The following is a 17500-nucleotide window of genomic DNA, read 5'->3' as shown; positions in this document are numbered from 1 at the left end:
AAAATGGCGCAAAACAGATAAAATGGAACAGAAAGGAAAAACAGATTTGAAACAAAATCAACTAATAATAGATTTGCGACACCTTGGCAATTTGTCATTTGCTTAAAGTACATGTGACAGTGGGTGGGTGGGATGGGGTAATGTGCCTTTTTCCAGTCGATCATCTCCAAGGTTTGGACAGTACACAGAAACAAAGTATATATAAATCATGTAATAAATATTTACGCAAGAGAGACAGAGAGAGAGAGAGAGAGAGAGAGAGAGAGAGATTTGAGTCTATATACTGACAGTAAATGTGTCAGCATACAATTCAGAGAGAGAGAGAGATTTGAGTCTATATACTGACAGTAAATGTGTCAGCATACAATCTCCCGAAAGAATGAGGAAAATGTAAGAACAAATATAAAAGAAGACCGAGAAAGAAACAACAAAAATCATTGTACAAACCAGCACATCACAGACAGAGACAGATACAGGGAGAGTAGAGAGGGGTGAGGGGGGAGTTGGAGAGAGAAAAGAGAAACGACAAAGACAAAGGCAGGCAAAGATAGCAAAGACAGACAGACGTCAGGAACTGACACAAGACGAAACGGGACCGGTGGCGGTGATGATGACGGCCCCCGATAGCGCCAAGTGCATGCTGCACGTGCTGAGCTCACTGCTGACAGACGCAGCAAAAAAAAAAAAAAAAAAAAAAAAAGCGTGCCTGACTGACACGTGCTGATTGGCCAATATGAAACAACAAAGGAAGGGAGGAGGATGAAAGAGACCCGTCACACGGGCGTTGGCAACATCTGACGCCTTTGACTGCTGAGTCTTGGTGAAATGAGGTCAGTGTGACATGCCGTGACTTTGAAGTGCAGTCACTCTACTTTGTTGTGTACTCCTTGGCTACGTTCATGCCAAGCCAAGCCAACTAGTTGCTGTCGACAGCTGACAGTAACTGGCCGAGTATTGTGTACGCGTCTTTTTTTCTTTTTTTTTTTTTCGTCTTCTCGTCATGTATGCGGGCGGTAATTGTTCACACTGGTCACCAGCCGTCTCCATCCAATTTTTAATTTGCCTCGATGAGACAGATGAAACGGATGGCTGGTTCAATGGACGGAGCTCCCCAATGATACTAGTCGTGTGAATCCCAAAATGTTTCTGTCATCTGTCTGGAGAGCTCTGTAGCTGACGGCAACTGGCTGTGTCTGGCTGAAGTGTGTTGCTTCATCAGGCTGACGGCAACTGGCTGTGTCTGACTGAAGTGTGTTGCTTCATCAGGCTGACGGCAACTGGCTGTGTCTGACTGAAGTGTGTTGCTTCATCAGGCTGACGGCAACTGGCTGTGTCTGACTGAAGTGTGTTGCTTCATCAGGCTGACGGCAACTGACTGAAGTGTGTCGCTTCATCAGGCTGACGGCAACTGGTTGTGTCTGATTGAAGTGTGTCGCTTCATCAGGCTGACGGCAACTGGCTGAAGTGTGTTGCTTCATCAGGCTGACGGCAACTGGCTGTGTCTGACTGAAGTGTGTTGCTTCATCAGGCTGACGGCAACTGGCTGTGTCTGACTGAAGTGTGTTGCTTCATCAGGATGACGGTAACTGGCAGGGCTTAGTGTGAACGTAGCCTGAAGTAGTGTCACTGGTTTTGCTCAACAAAGGAAATACCGTCCCCAAATCAAGAAGTTCTAAAAAAAAATGGTGCCTGACATCCTGACCTGTAAGCTCTGTCTTATCTCATTGAGGTGACAGCCCTTCACTGACATCCTGACCTGTAAGCTCTGTCTTATCTCAGTGAGGTGACAACCCTTCACTGACATCCTGACCTGTAAGCTCTGTCTTATCTCAGTGAGGTGACAGCCCTTCACTGACATCCTGACCTGTAAGCTCTGTCTTACCTCAGTGAGGTGACAGCCCTTCACTGACATCCTGACCTGTAAGCTCTGTCTTATCTCCAGTGAGGTGACAGCCCTTCACTGACATCCTGACCTGTAAGCTCTGTCTTACCTCAGTGAGGTGACAGCCCTTCACTGACATCCTGACCTGTAAGCTCTGTCTTACCTCAGTGAGGTGACAGCCCTTCACTGACATCCTGGCCTGTAAGCTCTGTCTTACCTCAGTGAGGTGACAGCCCTTCACTGACATCCTGGCCTGTAAGCTCTGTCTTACCTCAGTGAGGTGACAGCCCTTCACTGACGTCCTGACCTGTAAGCTCTGTCTTATCTCCAGTGAGGTGACAGCCCTTCACTGACGTCCTGGCCTGTAAGCTCTGTCTTATCTCCAGTGAGGTGACAGCCCTTCACTGACATCCTGACCTGTAAGCTCTGTCTTACCTCAGTGAGGTGACAGCCCTTCACTGACATCCTGACCTGTAAGCTCTGTCTTACCTCAGTGAGGTGACAGCCCTTCAGTGATGAGCATACTGGTCAGCAGCGGGAATGAGTTACCGTTTTATCTCTGGATGTATATCATGCACGCACACAGAAACACACACGCACACACACACACACACACACACACACACACACACACGCACACACACACGTACGCGCGCGCGCGCGTTCACACACACACACACACACACACACACACACATGCATGCATGCACACACACACAGACATAGATACCCACACATGCGCGAGCGCACACACACACACACACACACACACACACACACACACACACACACACACACACACACACACACACACAATCGCCCCCCCGCCCCCTGCCCCCATCCCTCCCCCCCTCCCAGACACACACAGACAAGAAAAAGACTGACGGTGTTGACAGGTTGCAGATGAAAGTGGTGTCTGTGCAGACAGATGTCAGTGCTGAGCACGTGCAAACAGGCCCAGAGTGTCAGAAACAACACGGATGAAACAGATGGATCTACAAGGGGATCTATCAACGGCAGGCATGGGCCGCTGGCGACATCTGGTGGCCAAGAACTTCAACCCACTGATCTAAAAATAAGGGTGTTTTGGGGTGTGTGTTTTTTTGTTGTTTTTTTAGAGCAGACACGTTAACCCTCATATATGGAGCATGGAAAACAATTGCTTCTGGGATTTGTTGCATAATAAGCGTGCAGTGTTAAGTTTGTGTAGCGTTAACATTTCAAATGTGTATATATATATATATATATATATATTTTTTTTTTTTTTTTTTTTTTTTTTAATACTTTTTTAACAAAGTGGACGTTCTGCAACGCTGTGTTTGCTTACTGTTAAGATATTTTTTTTCTCGGTCGGTGGAGCTGGTAGCAAAAAACTAAGGAAAAAAAACTCATAGCGCTAAAACAAACTTAGCACTGCTAATATTGCTTATTAAGTAACCTCGCCCAAAAGTAATCGTTTCCCATGCCCCCCTAACCCCCCCCCCACCCCCCCCCACCCCCCACCCCCACCACCACACCCCTACCCCCCTCCCACCAATCCATAAGGATGATGAAGTTTGATGGCCACAAAGATCTCGCCTAACGCCCATGGCAGAGTGTGGTTTTAGCTCATACGGATATCACTTTGCACGCTTTGTCACCTCCTCCTCCTCTTCCTCATTGAAACAGAAAACTAACTAGTTACCCCCTTCTCTGTTGCTGCTTCTGACGCTGAGAACTTATCGGCCGTGGAAAGAAGCATCGGACTGGAAAGAGTGGAGTGGCATGAGAACGGGGGGGTGGGGGGGGGGGGGGGGGCGTGGGGGAGGGGAGGGAGTGTTGAAAAAAAAAAAGGAAAAAAAAAAAAAAAGGAGGGGTGAAGTTGTGGGTGGTACTGGCAAAAAAAAAAAAAAAAAAAAAAAAAAAAAAAGTTCACTCCGTTTATTCAGTTTTGATGGAGTGCGAATGTTCGTATCGTTGTTTTGTTTTTATGTATTTATTTATTCATTTATTTGTTTATTCATTAATTCATTCATTTCATTTTCTGTTCGTTTTTTGGTTGTTTTTTTGTTGTTGTTGTGTTGTATCCAGTCAGTCGTAGAAGTAGCCTATATTCGAAGAGTTCAGGAAGGGGGGGAAAAAACCCGACAAAATGTTTGAAATTATGTAATTACCTTGTTTGGGATAAGATCAAGGTCGCTAAAGGCAACACCCTCCAGACTCAATTTAGCGTCGCAGGTGGGTGGGGTTATGTTGCAGTTAGTGTTTGGTTTACTTTTGGAAGAACATTCTTTGAGTGAGCAGTGGAAATACATAGCAAATCTCCGGTTTTTCTCCCTCGGGTTGGATGCAAAAAATAAATCAATCGTCAGCAGTTTGTAAGGCAAGCTCGGTGGTTGTTTTTTTTTTTGTGTGTGTGTGTTTTTTTGTTTGTTTGTTTGTTTTTGTTTTGTTTTTTTAAATCATTTTATTAGTATTACTATTATTATTACTACTACCTTTTTCTATATTATAATTATTATTCATTTATTTATTTATTTATGTAAGCTTATCTATTATTTATTCCCCCGTTTTTTTTGTTTTTTTTGTGTTTTTTGGGGGGTTTTTTCTCAAGGCCTGACTAAGCGCGTTGGGTTACGCTGCTGGTCAGGCATCTCCTTGGCAGATGTGGTGTAGCGTATATGGTTTGTCCGAACGCAGTGACGCCTCCTTGAGCAACTGAAACTGAAACTGAAACTGTTGTTGTTGCTGCTGTCTTGTTGTTTTTGTTTGTTTGTTTGTTGTCGTTATTGTTTGTTTTGTGTGTGTGTATGTTTTATTTTATTTCTTATCTATTTATTTACTAATTTATTCATTTATTTGTTCATTTATTATCTACTGCAGCGACGCACTTCAAGAATGATTTTTTTTTTCTTATTCATGTTCGCTTATTGGAATCCTATAAATCATTCGTGTCTGTTAGCCTAAAATCGAGCTGCAGATGACACTTTGCTGTCCAAACTCATCGTTTCAAAGTTCGGACTCTATAAACTTGTTAGCAATATCACACAATGTCAGATTGTGTTTGTCTAAAGAGAGAACAAGTCCTGGGGAATAAGACGAAAGAATTACCAAAAGACAATATATCAGGAGAAAACATTATGCTAGAGGTACCTGTCTGTCTGTCTGTCTGTCTGTCTGTCTGTCTGTCTCTCTCTCTCTCTCTCTCTCTCTCTCTCTCTCTATCTTGCTAAAATTTTAATATGTCATTGTCAACAAGAAACTAGACAAGTCTCTTTGAATTAACCATGTATATTTACGAAACAAACAAGAGGAAACGTACTCGTGATTAACATTCGTTTTGCAGAACACACGTTTTGTAACTGTTTCCTTTGTTCGTTTTAGTCTAGAGTTATCGTATAATGTTATTCATGCAAACCCCTTCAGTAGTATGGGGCCAGGCCTTAATCTGAACAAAGCATTCTCTCTCTCTCTCTCTCTCTCTCTCTCTCTCTCTCCTGCTTTGGTATTTACACTACAATGCTTCATCTATAAACAGCAGAGAAGGAGTTGTTTTTATAGGCGAACTTGAAACGTCGAAGATAGACGGCCCTTTAGCATTTCGCCCTTAAGGGTAAAGGATTCTCAAGCGTGGGGTAGAGTACTTCTTTGTTTGTTTTTGTTTGTTTGGTTGAATAGCACTTTTTTGTTGTATCAAATACGAACAGAAACACAAACACAGGCGTTAAAAACTGCTGTAAAGATCGGTCTGACTCATCAGTCTCCTTTCTTGTGTTGAGAACGTGTTTGATTTTTTTGTTTGTTTTCTTCGTTTATTTGATTCTTCAAATAGTGGTGTGTTTTTGTTGTTGTTGTTTTTTTTTTTTGTTCGGTTCTTTGTTTGTTTCATTTTATCAATACTGTTCTTGTCCGTAAACCTGTTGCAGAATGATAATCCTAACGTATTTGCGTTCTGTAGTTTCAAGAGGTCTGTGTTGACTGCCTCTGCCTATTCACTATATATGTTTTATTCTATTACTCAAATGTGTATGATTAACTCACTCAGTACGGCCAGTCCTCTCTTCTCCTCTACACAGACCCCTCGGATGTCCAGTGGGTGTCTGAATGACCCAACCTTTAGCTTCCGTCGTCAGACTTGTGGTATTCTTTGTCAGCATTCACCTCTTCAGTATAAGAGCCTTCCACTTGCAATATTTTGATGATGGTAACTGGGGTGAAACGCTGTTAATGTCGTCTCTTTCGCCGTTCGTATGGAAAGAGTTAACTAACAATAAAGAGCGGTACCCCTCTCTGTATACAAGACACACGACTTCGCGTCAGTGCTGCTTATGCTACCAATTCAGCTAGCACACACTTGTGCATGTGTCAAGTGACTGGTATAAGGACAAGCCCGGAGATTCCTCTTTTTTTTTTTTGAGGAAGTGTGTGGGTTAGTTCCGATGTACTTTTGATTTACCCTGTGTTGTAGCTGAAGTGGTAGCGTGAGCAGCATGCATTGACTGGGAGTTGTGTACCTTGTGCATGGAGAGAGTTACCTCTCTTTATTGTGTGTCAATCTTTTTTTTTTCCTGACCTCATTCTTCTTTAATGTTTGAACGTGTATGATTTGGCTTTGATTCATTCTTTATTTTCTGCCCCGTCATCTGCACCGTTTCATTGACATGACTCCCACGCCGCTCATTCCGAGTTCCCCTAAACACAGCCACATCCGGGTTCGTCTGTCACACTTCCAGCATCGGCAGTCCGCAGGGAACTATTGAACTTAGGTCGCCACAGAGGCCACACACCAGAGGAGACCCTGCACTGCTGCTGGGTCACTTCGGTGGTGGTCAGTGGTGCCTGTTCTGATTTAATGTACTTAGGACACCACCTACTAATTCCCCTACTAACGACAATAATGGCTTAGCCGCGGCGCCAGACTGAGTGAGTGTTCCTCAAGAGTGGAGACAGCCACCGGTCCACCACGTCCCTCCAACAACAGACCCCCATGAATCTGCCGACACTGAAGACACTGACAGGACTCACCCCAGGCACGGAAGTGGAGGGGTATCGAAACTGAGGTCACCACGAGAGCAGGGCATGAAAGGCAACAGACTTTGAGACTGTTTTGTTTATATTGATGATGATGATGATGAAGAAAGAGGAGGATCACGATGACGATGTTGCTATTGAAGTCCATTTTGGTTTGGGACTACGTGACGAGGCTGTACTCTTCGCTTCCTGTCATAATGATATCCCGGCGTCAACCAGGCCCGAGAGATACAGACACTTGCAGTGTTGGTCATGTAATTAGAGCAACACACCCAAAGACGCACCCTTGAAGTGGATGATACTTGACTGTGTGGTCCCAGTCTCCCCATTTAAGCCCACAGCACACTCAACTCTGGGTCGGAGCCGGCCGATGGGCGGAAAAGCCCACCTCCGCTGGGATTCGAACCCGCTTCCTCCCAGCCGTCAGTCCGCGACGCTAACCACTTCGCCACGGCTGCTGGTTTCCACGCGTTTTTTTAATTTTAATTTTAATTTTTTATTTATTTTTTTTTTTATTGGCTCCGTTGGCGGCAGGAAGCTGCATGTGGAATGCATTCAAGCCTCGAGTTTCTTCATTTTGTAGGACGCTATAATCTGCTGACTGGTGCAGGTTGGGCTGTCTCCCTCTGTTACACGGCTCCAGAAAGCCCAGTGTCTGGCACATTGTCTGAGGGCTGATAGGGGGTGTTCCATTTCAGCTGGTGCTGAGAGGTTTATTGCTTTTCTGTAATTATGATCACGGCGACTTCTCCAGGAATTTGAACGTTTTGTTGTTGATGTTACTGTTGCTGCTGTGTTTGTTTGGGTTTCTCATTGTTTTGTTTTCCTGTTTGTTTGTATCTTGTTTTTTGTTTGCCTTTTTGTTTTCATTGGGATGATTTGTTTTTCCTTTAGACAAAACTGTGCTGGAAGTGTGTTTGAATAATTATGTGACATTCATATGCCATGATCTCTTCAGCACTCTAAAGAGGGAGAGAGAGGGGTGGAGAGAGAGAGGTGGCGTGGAGGAGGGGGCAGTTTGGAAATCCAAAACAAATGCAGCGATAAAGGTGTTCAGAGAAACTGAAACTGTCACGTGATGGGCTTTACGAGATATTTGTCAGATATGTTCCTGAGTCTTCTGATAGCATCCAGTCCAAACAAGCAGGTGCTCCCACATGCGAAGACTTCTGAGAAACGTCATTCCTACCGTTTATCAAAAATGGAATCAGTTACAAGGTGATGTGTTCATTTCTTTCTTCTTTTCTTGAACTTGTTTTATTTAATATAATGATATAGTAATGTGATCGTTTCTTTATATTTTTTTATGTTTTGTTCTTCTTTCTTTTCTATTTTTCTCTTCTCATTACTAATATTAATGTATTCTATTTGGGAAAGGTTACAGGTTGATTTGTTTGCTTATCATCTGGTTTTATCACTATTTTCGTGTGTTTTAATTGTTGTTTACGACTGACTTTGGTGTGAAATACCAGTGCTGCATTGAGAAAATAATACAACGTTTATGTACAAAGGAAAACAATACTCGACAGATTTCTGGAGATCGTCATTAAAGGCACGTGGTAGCGACTTGGCTCCGTGATCAAGCAATACGTGTCGTCACGAGGATGCTTTGTAGGTGGTGCCCTGCCCAAATTATAGTGAATCAGAGCTGACATCGTTGATCACCACTGAGTTGTGAATACAGTACGAAATATGTTTTAATAGTCAGTAAGTTGTGTGTGTGTGTGTGTGTGTGTGTGTGTGTTGTTTCTAACGTTACCTTCTATCTCTAATTCATCTCACCAGTTCACAAGCATGTCAGTTTATTGTCTGTAGTCAGTGTCATGGTCGTCAGCAAATTTTGGTGAATGTCCGAAAGTTCAGATAATGTCTCCATTCACCCGTATATACAGGCGCCTCGAAACGTTAAAGACCACTTCATAAATCAGACATTTTTCTATGCTTTAGAAAATGGAGAGATTATTTGAATTATACAGGATGCCTATGGTCTGTCACTAGTCTCGCACTGACCACATAGTTGGCTGTTTCAGGCACACGTGCAACATGAACAGCTTGATGTTTAAAAATTCGATGTTTCAGGCAATTATTTACAGTTATTCAATGGTTGATGAACCGTAGCTGGGTTTGTCTTTGTTGGGTTTTGGTGGTGTTTTGGGTTTTTTGTTGTTGTTGGTGGTGTTGTTGTTGTTGTTGTTGTTTTAATGAAATACGGAAGCGCGCTTCAATAAAGCACCTCTGCTTATGGGAAAGCGCAAAATGACATGCACACAATTATGTATTGTATTGTATTGTATTACTCTTTTTTTGTCACAACATTTTTTTTCTGTTTGAAATTCGAGCTGCTCTCCCCAGGGACAGCGCGTCGCTACACTGAGAGCGCCACCTATATTTTTTGTATTTTTTCCTGCCTGCATTTTTTATCGTTTTTTTTATATCGAAGTGGGTTTTTTCTACAGAAATTTACCAGGGACAACCCTTTTGTTGCCGTGGGTTCTTTCACTTGCGCTAAGTGCATGATGTACACGGGACCTCGGTTTATCGTCTCATCCGAATGACTAGTGTCCAGTCCACCACTCAAGGTCTTGTGGAGGGGGGAGAAGATGCTGGCGACTGTGCCGTGATTCGAACCAGTGCGCTCAGATTCTCTCGCTTCCTAGGCAGACGCGTTACCTCTAGGCCATCGCTCCACATTTCGACCAGCTATTGACAGCAACTGGCAGGGCTTTCTGTGAACGTGACTATATTTATTCACACTGACTGGCAATGGAAATTCATGCTGGGGAGAGAAGGTTGCCAGTGGCGAACATGTATTTGTTATGTTTTGTTCTAGTGCCAACATGTGTTGTCATTCACATGAGATGATAAACTGAGGTCTATAACTTGCACTCCGCGCACGTAAAAGAACCCACAGCAACAAAAGAGTTGTCCTTGGCAAAGTTCTGCAGAAGCATCCACTTTGATGATGAACTAGACGCACTCGCAGATGGAGAAATGAAGAGCAGCCAGAATTTACACAAAGAGAAATCGGATGTGACAGAAACGGGATACACCACAACACAATACATTATGATACAATGCAGTTCAACGCAGACAATACAGTTCAACACAGTACAGTATAGTACCGTGCAGTACAATACAGGACAGGACAGTACAGTACAGTACAGTACAGTACAATAAGTGCAGTACAATTGAGTACAATTCAATAGAGCATAGTACAATGCAATACAATACAATACAATACAATACAATACATTGAAGGAGAGTGTGATATTCCCCTTGTCTGTTGATACTGCTGCACCGTGATATACAGTTTCAGTTCTAAACCCCTATCACGGCAGGTAAGGCTTTTTTTAATTTGTTTTCTGAAAGACGGTTTTTTTTTTAGCTGTGTGCGTGCGTGAACATGTGTGTGTGTGTGTGTGTTATTTGAACTAAAGAAAAAAAAAGATTATTTGTGACTGTCATTGGACACCTGTAAATCAGAGAAAGCACTTAGTTCCCAGAGTCAAACCGCTTCCCTTAATCAGTTAATGCCTCTTCCAAAACAGATAAACAAATAAATGTATCAGTTTAGCGGACGAAGAAGAGAAGTGGAAACAAGGCGGCCCATCTCGCTGAGCTCACACAGACAAATTTTTTTTTTTAAAACCAACTTCACAAACAGCCTTGACAGCTCAAAAAAAACAAACCCATCTAATGTTAAATATACAACGCAAGTGATAGAGCTCATCTGAGCATTTCACATGCACGAGAGAGAAATAAACAGAATTCCAGTTTGGGAAACCTGGACAAATGTAGCGATAAAGGTGTTGAAAGAGAAACGTTTGTGTAACTTGGTCGAAAGAAGCATAAGTGGGAGATTTAAACGATCTGTGTCAGCGCTTGGAAACAGCAGATCTACGCATGTCTGTCCACGAACGAAATCTTCTGAGAACATGTATTGTATTGTATTGTATTGTATTGTATTGTATTGTATTGTGTTGTTTTACTCTTTTTTTCTTCTTTTTTTGTCACAACAGATTTCTCTGTGTGAAATACGGGCTGCTCTCCCCAGGGAGTGCGCGTCGCTACACCGAGAGCGCCACCCATTTTTTGTATTTTTTCTTGCCTGCAGTTGTTGTTGTTTTGACTTGTTGGTAATTTTGTTAACTATCAAAGTGGGTTTTTCTACATAATTTTGCCAGGGACAGCCCTTTCGTTGCCGTGGATTCTTTTACGTGCGCCAAGTGCATGCTGCACACGGGGCATCGGTTTATCGTCCCATCCGAAAGACTGGCGCCCAGACCACCACTCAAGGTCTAGTGGAGGGGGAGAAAATACTGGCGACTGTGCCAGGACTCGAACCAGCGCGCTCAGATTCTCTCGCTTCCTAGACAGACGCGTTACCTCTCGGCCATCACTCGGCTTTTGGTTGGGAGGCGCCATCGCAGTATCGGTCAGGCGGTGGTCCTCTGACCCAGTGTTCACCAGTGGTCAGGGTTCGAGGCCCCGGCAGTGTGTGGTGTTCTTGGGGAGAACGCTTTGCTCCGATTTTCCTCACTCCGCCCTGGTGTGAATGAGTACCTGACTTCGGTTGTTGGAAGATTTAACCCTTTCACCGCCAAACTCGCATTTATGCACAAGCTAGGTAAAGGACACATGGGTCTGCTATCCATGAACCTACTGCTCTTAATTTTAGTGGTAGGTCAGGCCGTATTTTCTACACATCGCAAGAGGAATCTCCAGCTATTCTTAGACACCACCTTTTCTGTGTTTATATCATAAGGAATCTGCACTCTAAATTGACTGGCGATGAAAGGGTTAAACGGCGGAAGGGGAGAATCAGCCCCTGTCTGTCTATGCCGAGTCCTGGACACAGTGGATGTGAATTCACCGTCCTGATGGCCGTAAAAGGCTGTGAGACCTTTCATCTTTTGAAGCTTGATTTTATTCGCATGTACTCATTCCTCTTTCTTTGGTTTTGCTGACATGCGTTTCGTCAAGGCCCATTTTGCCACACTTTGATACTGATGGCTTCAGTCTACCATTCCATCTGTTTCACGGCATCCCGCTGCATTGTATTTCATTGGGTTTGTTTTAAATACAAAGTTGTTATCACAATACGCATCCTTTGTTCGTGACAATGCTTTAAAATTTGACTTGGAAAGGTTGTGTAACTTTTGTTACATCTGAAACATACTTGTCAGTATGTTTAAGTTTTGAGTTGTTTTGTTGCAAATCATCATTAGCGCGTATGTGTGTGCTTCTGTGGGCGTGCGTTTTTGCCTGTTTCGGAGACATCGTTGGACTGAAGTTGTGATTCAATGAGTATGTATTGTTATGGTATCCTCCACACCCCAAAAGGAGCAAAAGGATTAAATTTCTTTGAATCTTTGAAAATATTACATGGACTCAGTATGTTTCAGTATTGCAGGGTCTCATCTCGTGTGGAAACACGAGAGCAGACAGGAGGGGGAGGTGGTGAGGCAGCTGAAATGGCTGCTGAAAACAAAATTACAAAACAGCGGTAGGAACAAATGTGTGGGGGAGTCTCGCCTGGACTCGATACACATCCAAGGACTAGACTCACTTCATAGATGTGATGGTCTCGTGTGTGTGTGTGTGTGTGTGTGTGTGTGTGTGTGTGTGTGAGAGAGAGAGAGAGAGAGGGAGAGAGAGAGGAAACGAAACGAAACGAAATTTTATTTCACCAGGGTAATGAGATAAGCAAGTACACATGTTTTTTTTTCCATAAGAAAAATAATCAAAGTTCTAGATCGAAAAAAAGAGAAAAAAGAACAGAAGGAAGGTGAGGGGTGGGGCGGGGGAAAAAAGAGAGGTGTGTGTGTGTGGGGGGGGGGGGGGGGTTACATGCTGTGAAGGTACCAGACCTTTTGTTTTACCACCACCACCCCCACACCCCCAAACCTTCCATCGTAACCTGCGCGACTCGTAGAGCACGTTGTGGATTGATAGGTGTCTCTTTGGAAAACCGATCGTCCATTTTCGCCATCTGCCGTTCCGCCTTCCAAAGACTGTCGAAGTCGCGCTTCGAATGCCATTGAGGACCAGTCACCCCAAAGTGCCCGCGGCTTTCACTGCCTCAAGCTGTGGCTAGGGCTTGGCGGAAGTCGTACTGATCGACAGTGAAAATATATCAGCCTGGCGAGAAGAGAAGTCGCTGGTTTTGTATGTGTGTGTGTGTGTGTGTGTACCTTTTCACCCTTCCTTTGCAACCCGTGAGTCTTGCAGAACACGTGGGGACTGACTGCCGACTGTCTGTCGCACTGAATCGGCAGGGAAAAATGCTAGCTGGAGAAAAGGTCGCCGGTGACGTACAGACTTCATCAAAAGTTGAGGACCACTTCATAGAATATGCTTTCATGAAATGCTTAGAAATCGAAAGATTATCTTGCATTATGCACACCGAGCGTTGAGCTGATCACATTATATATATATATATATATATATATATATATGTGTGTGTATGTATGTAAATGTAAGTGATGTCCACATGGGGCAAAATGTATCCGCTTACCCTGTTAATCATACAGTTCTCACTTTGCTGTTGGCCCAACTGTAAGCTTATATTGTGGTTTGTATTGTATTGTATTACTCATATTTGTGTTAACAGATTTCTCTCTGTGAAATTCGGGCTGCTGTCCCCAGGGAGAGCGCGTCGCTACACTGAAAACGCCACCCACATTTTTGTGATTTTCCTGCATGCAATTGCTGGTTTGGGTGTTGTTGTTTTTTTGTTAGTCTTTTTCCTTATCAAAGTGGATTTTTCTACAGAATTTCGTCAGGGACAACCCTTTTATTGTCGTGGGTTCTTTTACGTGCGCTAAGTGCATGCTGCACACTGGACCTCGGTTTATCGTCTCATCCGAACGACTAACGTCCAGACCACCACTCAAGGTCTAGTGGAGGTGGAGAAAATACTGGCGACCGTGCCGGGATACGAACCAGTGCGCTCAGATTCTCTCTCTTCCTAGGCGGATGCGTTACCTCTAGGCCATCACTCCACTTCCTGTTCCACCTGGAGCCAGCTGCATTGCTCGGACGGAAGAGCCTAGTATGGTCGTAACCCTCTACTAACTGTGTGTAGCATGGAACTGACCAATGGCGTAGTTCGATCAACGTAGGCATTCCGGCCCAACACTCGGCTTATATCACAGATTCACAAAAGTTTACATTTTGGCCAATAGCAAAGGGAGAGCTGTATTATCAATGGTTTCTCCGGTCAATGGGAAATCATTTACAGCTTAGTCTTTTGTGAAAGTTATCACTCTCAAACTAGGAGGCAAAAATTGCACTGGCTCTTAGTGCTGCAGCCTTGTGGGCCCTGGTTGGCCTTTGGGAACCATCCCAACGCCGACTGTCCTAAAACCCTCTTGGCCGAGAGAGTGGGTATTAACTTGGGCAAGACACTCTCCACTAAAATCAAATTATAGCCCAAATAGTCGGAACAGCGGTTACCTTCTCTGCTGTTCTGATGGTCATAGTCGAACACGACTGACTATCATATATAACTGTCAAAACGTTAGAACCAAGCAACGCAGCTGGCACCAGGTCCTCAGCCGTTAGTGAAGGGTGTATGCTGCGCGTTGTTCCAGACCCAACATGTGCTCGGTGCAGCAAGTGTACGGCACTGGAGAGAAGTTCTACACACGATGCGTGGCCAGGCATCTCCGTATGATCTGCGAGCGTCCCACGTGAGTTCCGCTCTGGTGTGTGTGTGTGTGTGTGTGTGTGTCTGTGTCTCTGTGTGTGTGTGTGTCTGTCTGTCTGTCTGTGTGTGTGTGTGTGTCTGTCTGTGTGTGTCTATGTCTGTCTGTGTGTGTGTGTGTGTCTGTGTGTGTGTGCGTCTGTGTCTCTGTCTATCTGTCTGTGTGTGTCTATCTCTGTGTCTATCTCTGTGTGAGCCTGCCTCTGTCTGTCTCTGTCTCTGTCTTTCTGTGTGTCTGTCTGGCTGTGTCTGTCTGTCTGTCTGCCTCTGTATCTGCCTCTGTCTCTGTCTTTCTGTCAATCTCGCTATGTCTCCGCCTCTGTCTCTTTCTCTCTCTCTGTCTCTCTCCCTTTCTCACTCTCTCTTCGCCCTGTGGGGTGGATGCAAACAAAGCATTTATGACGATTCAGCTTCTCTCTGTGTGTGTCTCTCTCTGTCTCTGTCTCTCTATGTCTCTGTCTATGTCTCTGTCTGTCTGTTTGTCTGTCTGTCTATCTGTCTGTCTGTCTGTCTGTCTGTCTGTCTGTCTCTGTCTGTCTGTCTGTCTCTGTGTGTGTGTGGCTGGTGTTTGCTAGTGAAGACTGTTTATCCGCCCCTGTCTTTGATGTCAGTTAATCTTGACGGGAGGTGTTTTGATGTCAGGAAAGTAATCTGAAAAGGGAAATGAAGATCTGTTTAGTGCTGTGTCTCAATATCCATCAGCATCCCTTTACCCTCACCACCAGCCTCCTTGTTTCCCTCCCTCCATTTCCCACCCCCCTCTCTCTCTCTCTTTCTCTGTAGATATATATATATATATATATATATATATATATATATATATATATATATATATATATATATATATATATATACACACATCTATGTACCTCTGCCTGTTTCTCTGTGTCAGTATGTTCCATGTAGCTGTGTGACTCTCTCTCTCTCTCTCTCTCTCTCTCTCTCCATATATATATATATATATATATATATATATATATATATATGATATATATATGGAGAGAGAGAGATCATCTGTACCTCTGTTTCTTTGTGTCTGTATTGTTCTCCGTTTCTCTGTGATTGTCTCTATCTCTGTCTCATTACGTGAAATAAAAATTCGTTTGGTTTGGTTTCCTCTCTCTCTCTCTCTCTCTCTCTCTCTCTCTCTCTCTCTCTCTCTCTCTCTCTCTCTCTTTCTGCTAATGACACCATTTTTTTCCCCCATCAATGAAGATAACTTTCGATTTTGAAGTCGACTTCGATTTCAATTTCTCTCTCATTTCCCCATATTACTTTAGAGTATAAACTTTTATTTCAGCTTTGTTTCTCCTTTTCAACCGTTTTTTTTTTCATTACCGCCCCCCCCCCTTCGCCCCCATGCCCACTTCCCTCCCCCCACCCCACCCCCAACCCCAACCCCCCTCCCTTCCCTCGGGGTTGAGGACAGCGTGTGAAAAGCTGCGTAGGTTCTTTTGGGTTTTTTTAACACTCGTCAACAAAGATTTTGTCTTGTCTCTGCCTCTCTCTCTCTGTCTATCTCTACGCGTTTCTGTATCTCTCTATCCCATTGTCTCTGTCTCTCTCTCTGTCTGCCTGTCTGTCTCTGTTTCTCTCTGTCTCTCTCTGCCTCTCTCTGTCTCTCTGTGTCTGTCTCTGTCTCTCTCTCTTTCTTTCTCTCTCTGTCTCTCTCTGCCTCTCTCTGTCTTTCTTTATCTCTGTCTTCTGTGTCTCTCTCTGTGTCTCTGTCTCTGTCTCTCTCTCTCTGTCTCTGTTTCTCTGTTTCTCTCTCTCTCTCTCTCTCTCTCTCTCTCTCTCTCTCTCTCTCTCTCTGTGTCTGTGCGTGGTGTGTGGCAAGAGCGTTTATTCTACGTTTTCCTAATTAACGCCTGCATTAATCTTAACGACTCAGGTGTTGTTGTTTACACACTGAAACCTGCAGGGCTAGGGAAGATTGATGCCTGTCTGTCTGTCTCTGTCCTCCTCTCTGTCTGTCTCTGTCTCTATGTCTCTATCTCTCTGTCTCTATCTCCCTGTCTCTTTCTCTAGCTCTCTAGCGCTGTCTCGGTCTCGGTCTCTGTCTGTCTGTCTGTCTGTCTCTCTCTCTGTCTCTGTCTTTGTCTCTCTCTCTCTCTCTTCTCTTTATCTCTCTGTCTGTCCTTTCCTGTTTGTCTATTTGTCTGTCTTTCTCTCACTCTCTTTCTTCCTCTTCTCTTCTCTCTGTCTCTCTCTCTCTCTCTCTCTCTGTCTCTCTCTCTCTCACACATCTCCTTTCTCCTGTCATCTCTCCCTTTCTCTTCTTTTGTCATGTTTATCCGTACTCCGGAAAACCTCAGATCTCACACAGATCACAAACGTCGGCAGTCTTCACGAGAGAGAGAGAGAGAGAGAGAGAGAGAGAGAGAGAGAAAGGTCAGGTCTTGAAAGAACTGATAAGCTGCCTGTCTGTCTGTCTGTCTGTGAGTGTGTGAATAGCATTCGCCTCCTCTGTTCTCACGCCAGATCTTTTCCTTCCGTGTGACCCGCCTAGTGTGGTTTTTACACACACAGCTGACGTGCCTAGAGTGGTTTTTACACACACACACACATTTGACGTGCCTAGTGTGGTTTTTACACACACATTTGACGCGCCTAGTGTGGTTTTTTTAAACACATTTGACGCGCCTAGTGTGGTTTTTTAAACACATTTGACACGGCTTGTGTGGTTTTTTAAACACATTTGACGCGCCTAGTGTGGTTTTTTAAACACATTTGACACGCCTAGGGTGGTTTTTCACACATTTGACGCGCATTCTGTGGTTTGTAGACACATCTGACGCTCATTGTGTGGTTTATACACACATCTGACGTGCCAAGTGTGGTTTTTGCACACACATCTGACGCGCCTAGTGTCGTTTGTAACACATTTGACGCACCTACTG

At 44.1% G+C, this 17500-nt stretch overlaps 1 protein-coding gene across 1 annotated transcript in view; it reads left to right on the top strand.

Moving 5' to 3' along the window:
• LOC143298960 (transforming growth factor-beta-induced protein ig-h3-like) overlaps positions 1-17500 on the top strand; it is a 123163-nt gene that overhangs the window by 74953 nt on the left and 30710 nt on the right. The window contains exon 3 of the mRNA XM_076612013.1: positions 14488-14586. Within this exon, the coding sequence (XP_076468128.1) occupies positions 14488-14586 (99 nt within the window). The remainder of the gene's footprint in view (positions 1-14487; positions 14587-17500) is intronic.

This window comes from Babylonia areolata, chromosome 24 (genome assembly GCF_041734735.1).
Source record: "Babylonia areolata isolate BAREFJ2019XMU chromosome 24, ASM4173473v1, whole genome shotgun sequence".
Lineage (NCBI taxonomy): Eukaryota > Metazoa > Mollusca > Gastropoda > Neogastropoda > Buccinidae > Babylonia > Babylonia areolata.
Note: the sequence above shows the minus strand (reverse complement) of the source record. Positions and strands in the feature narration are given on the sequence as shown.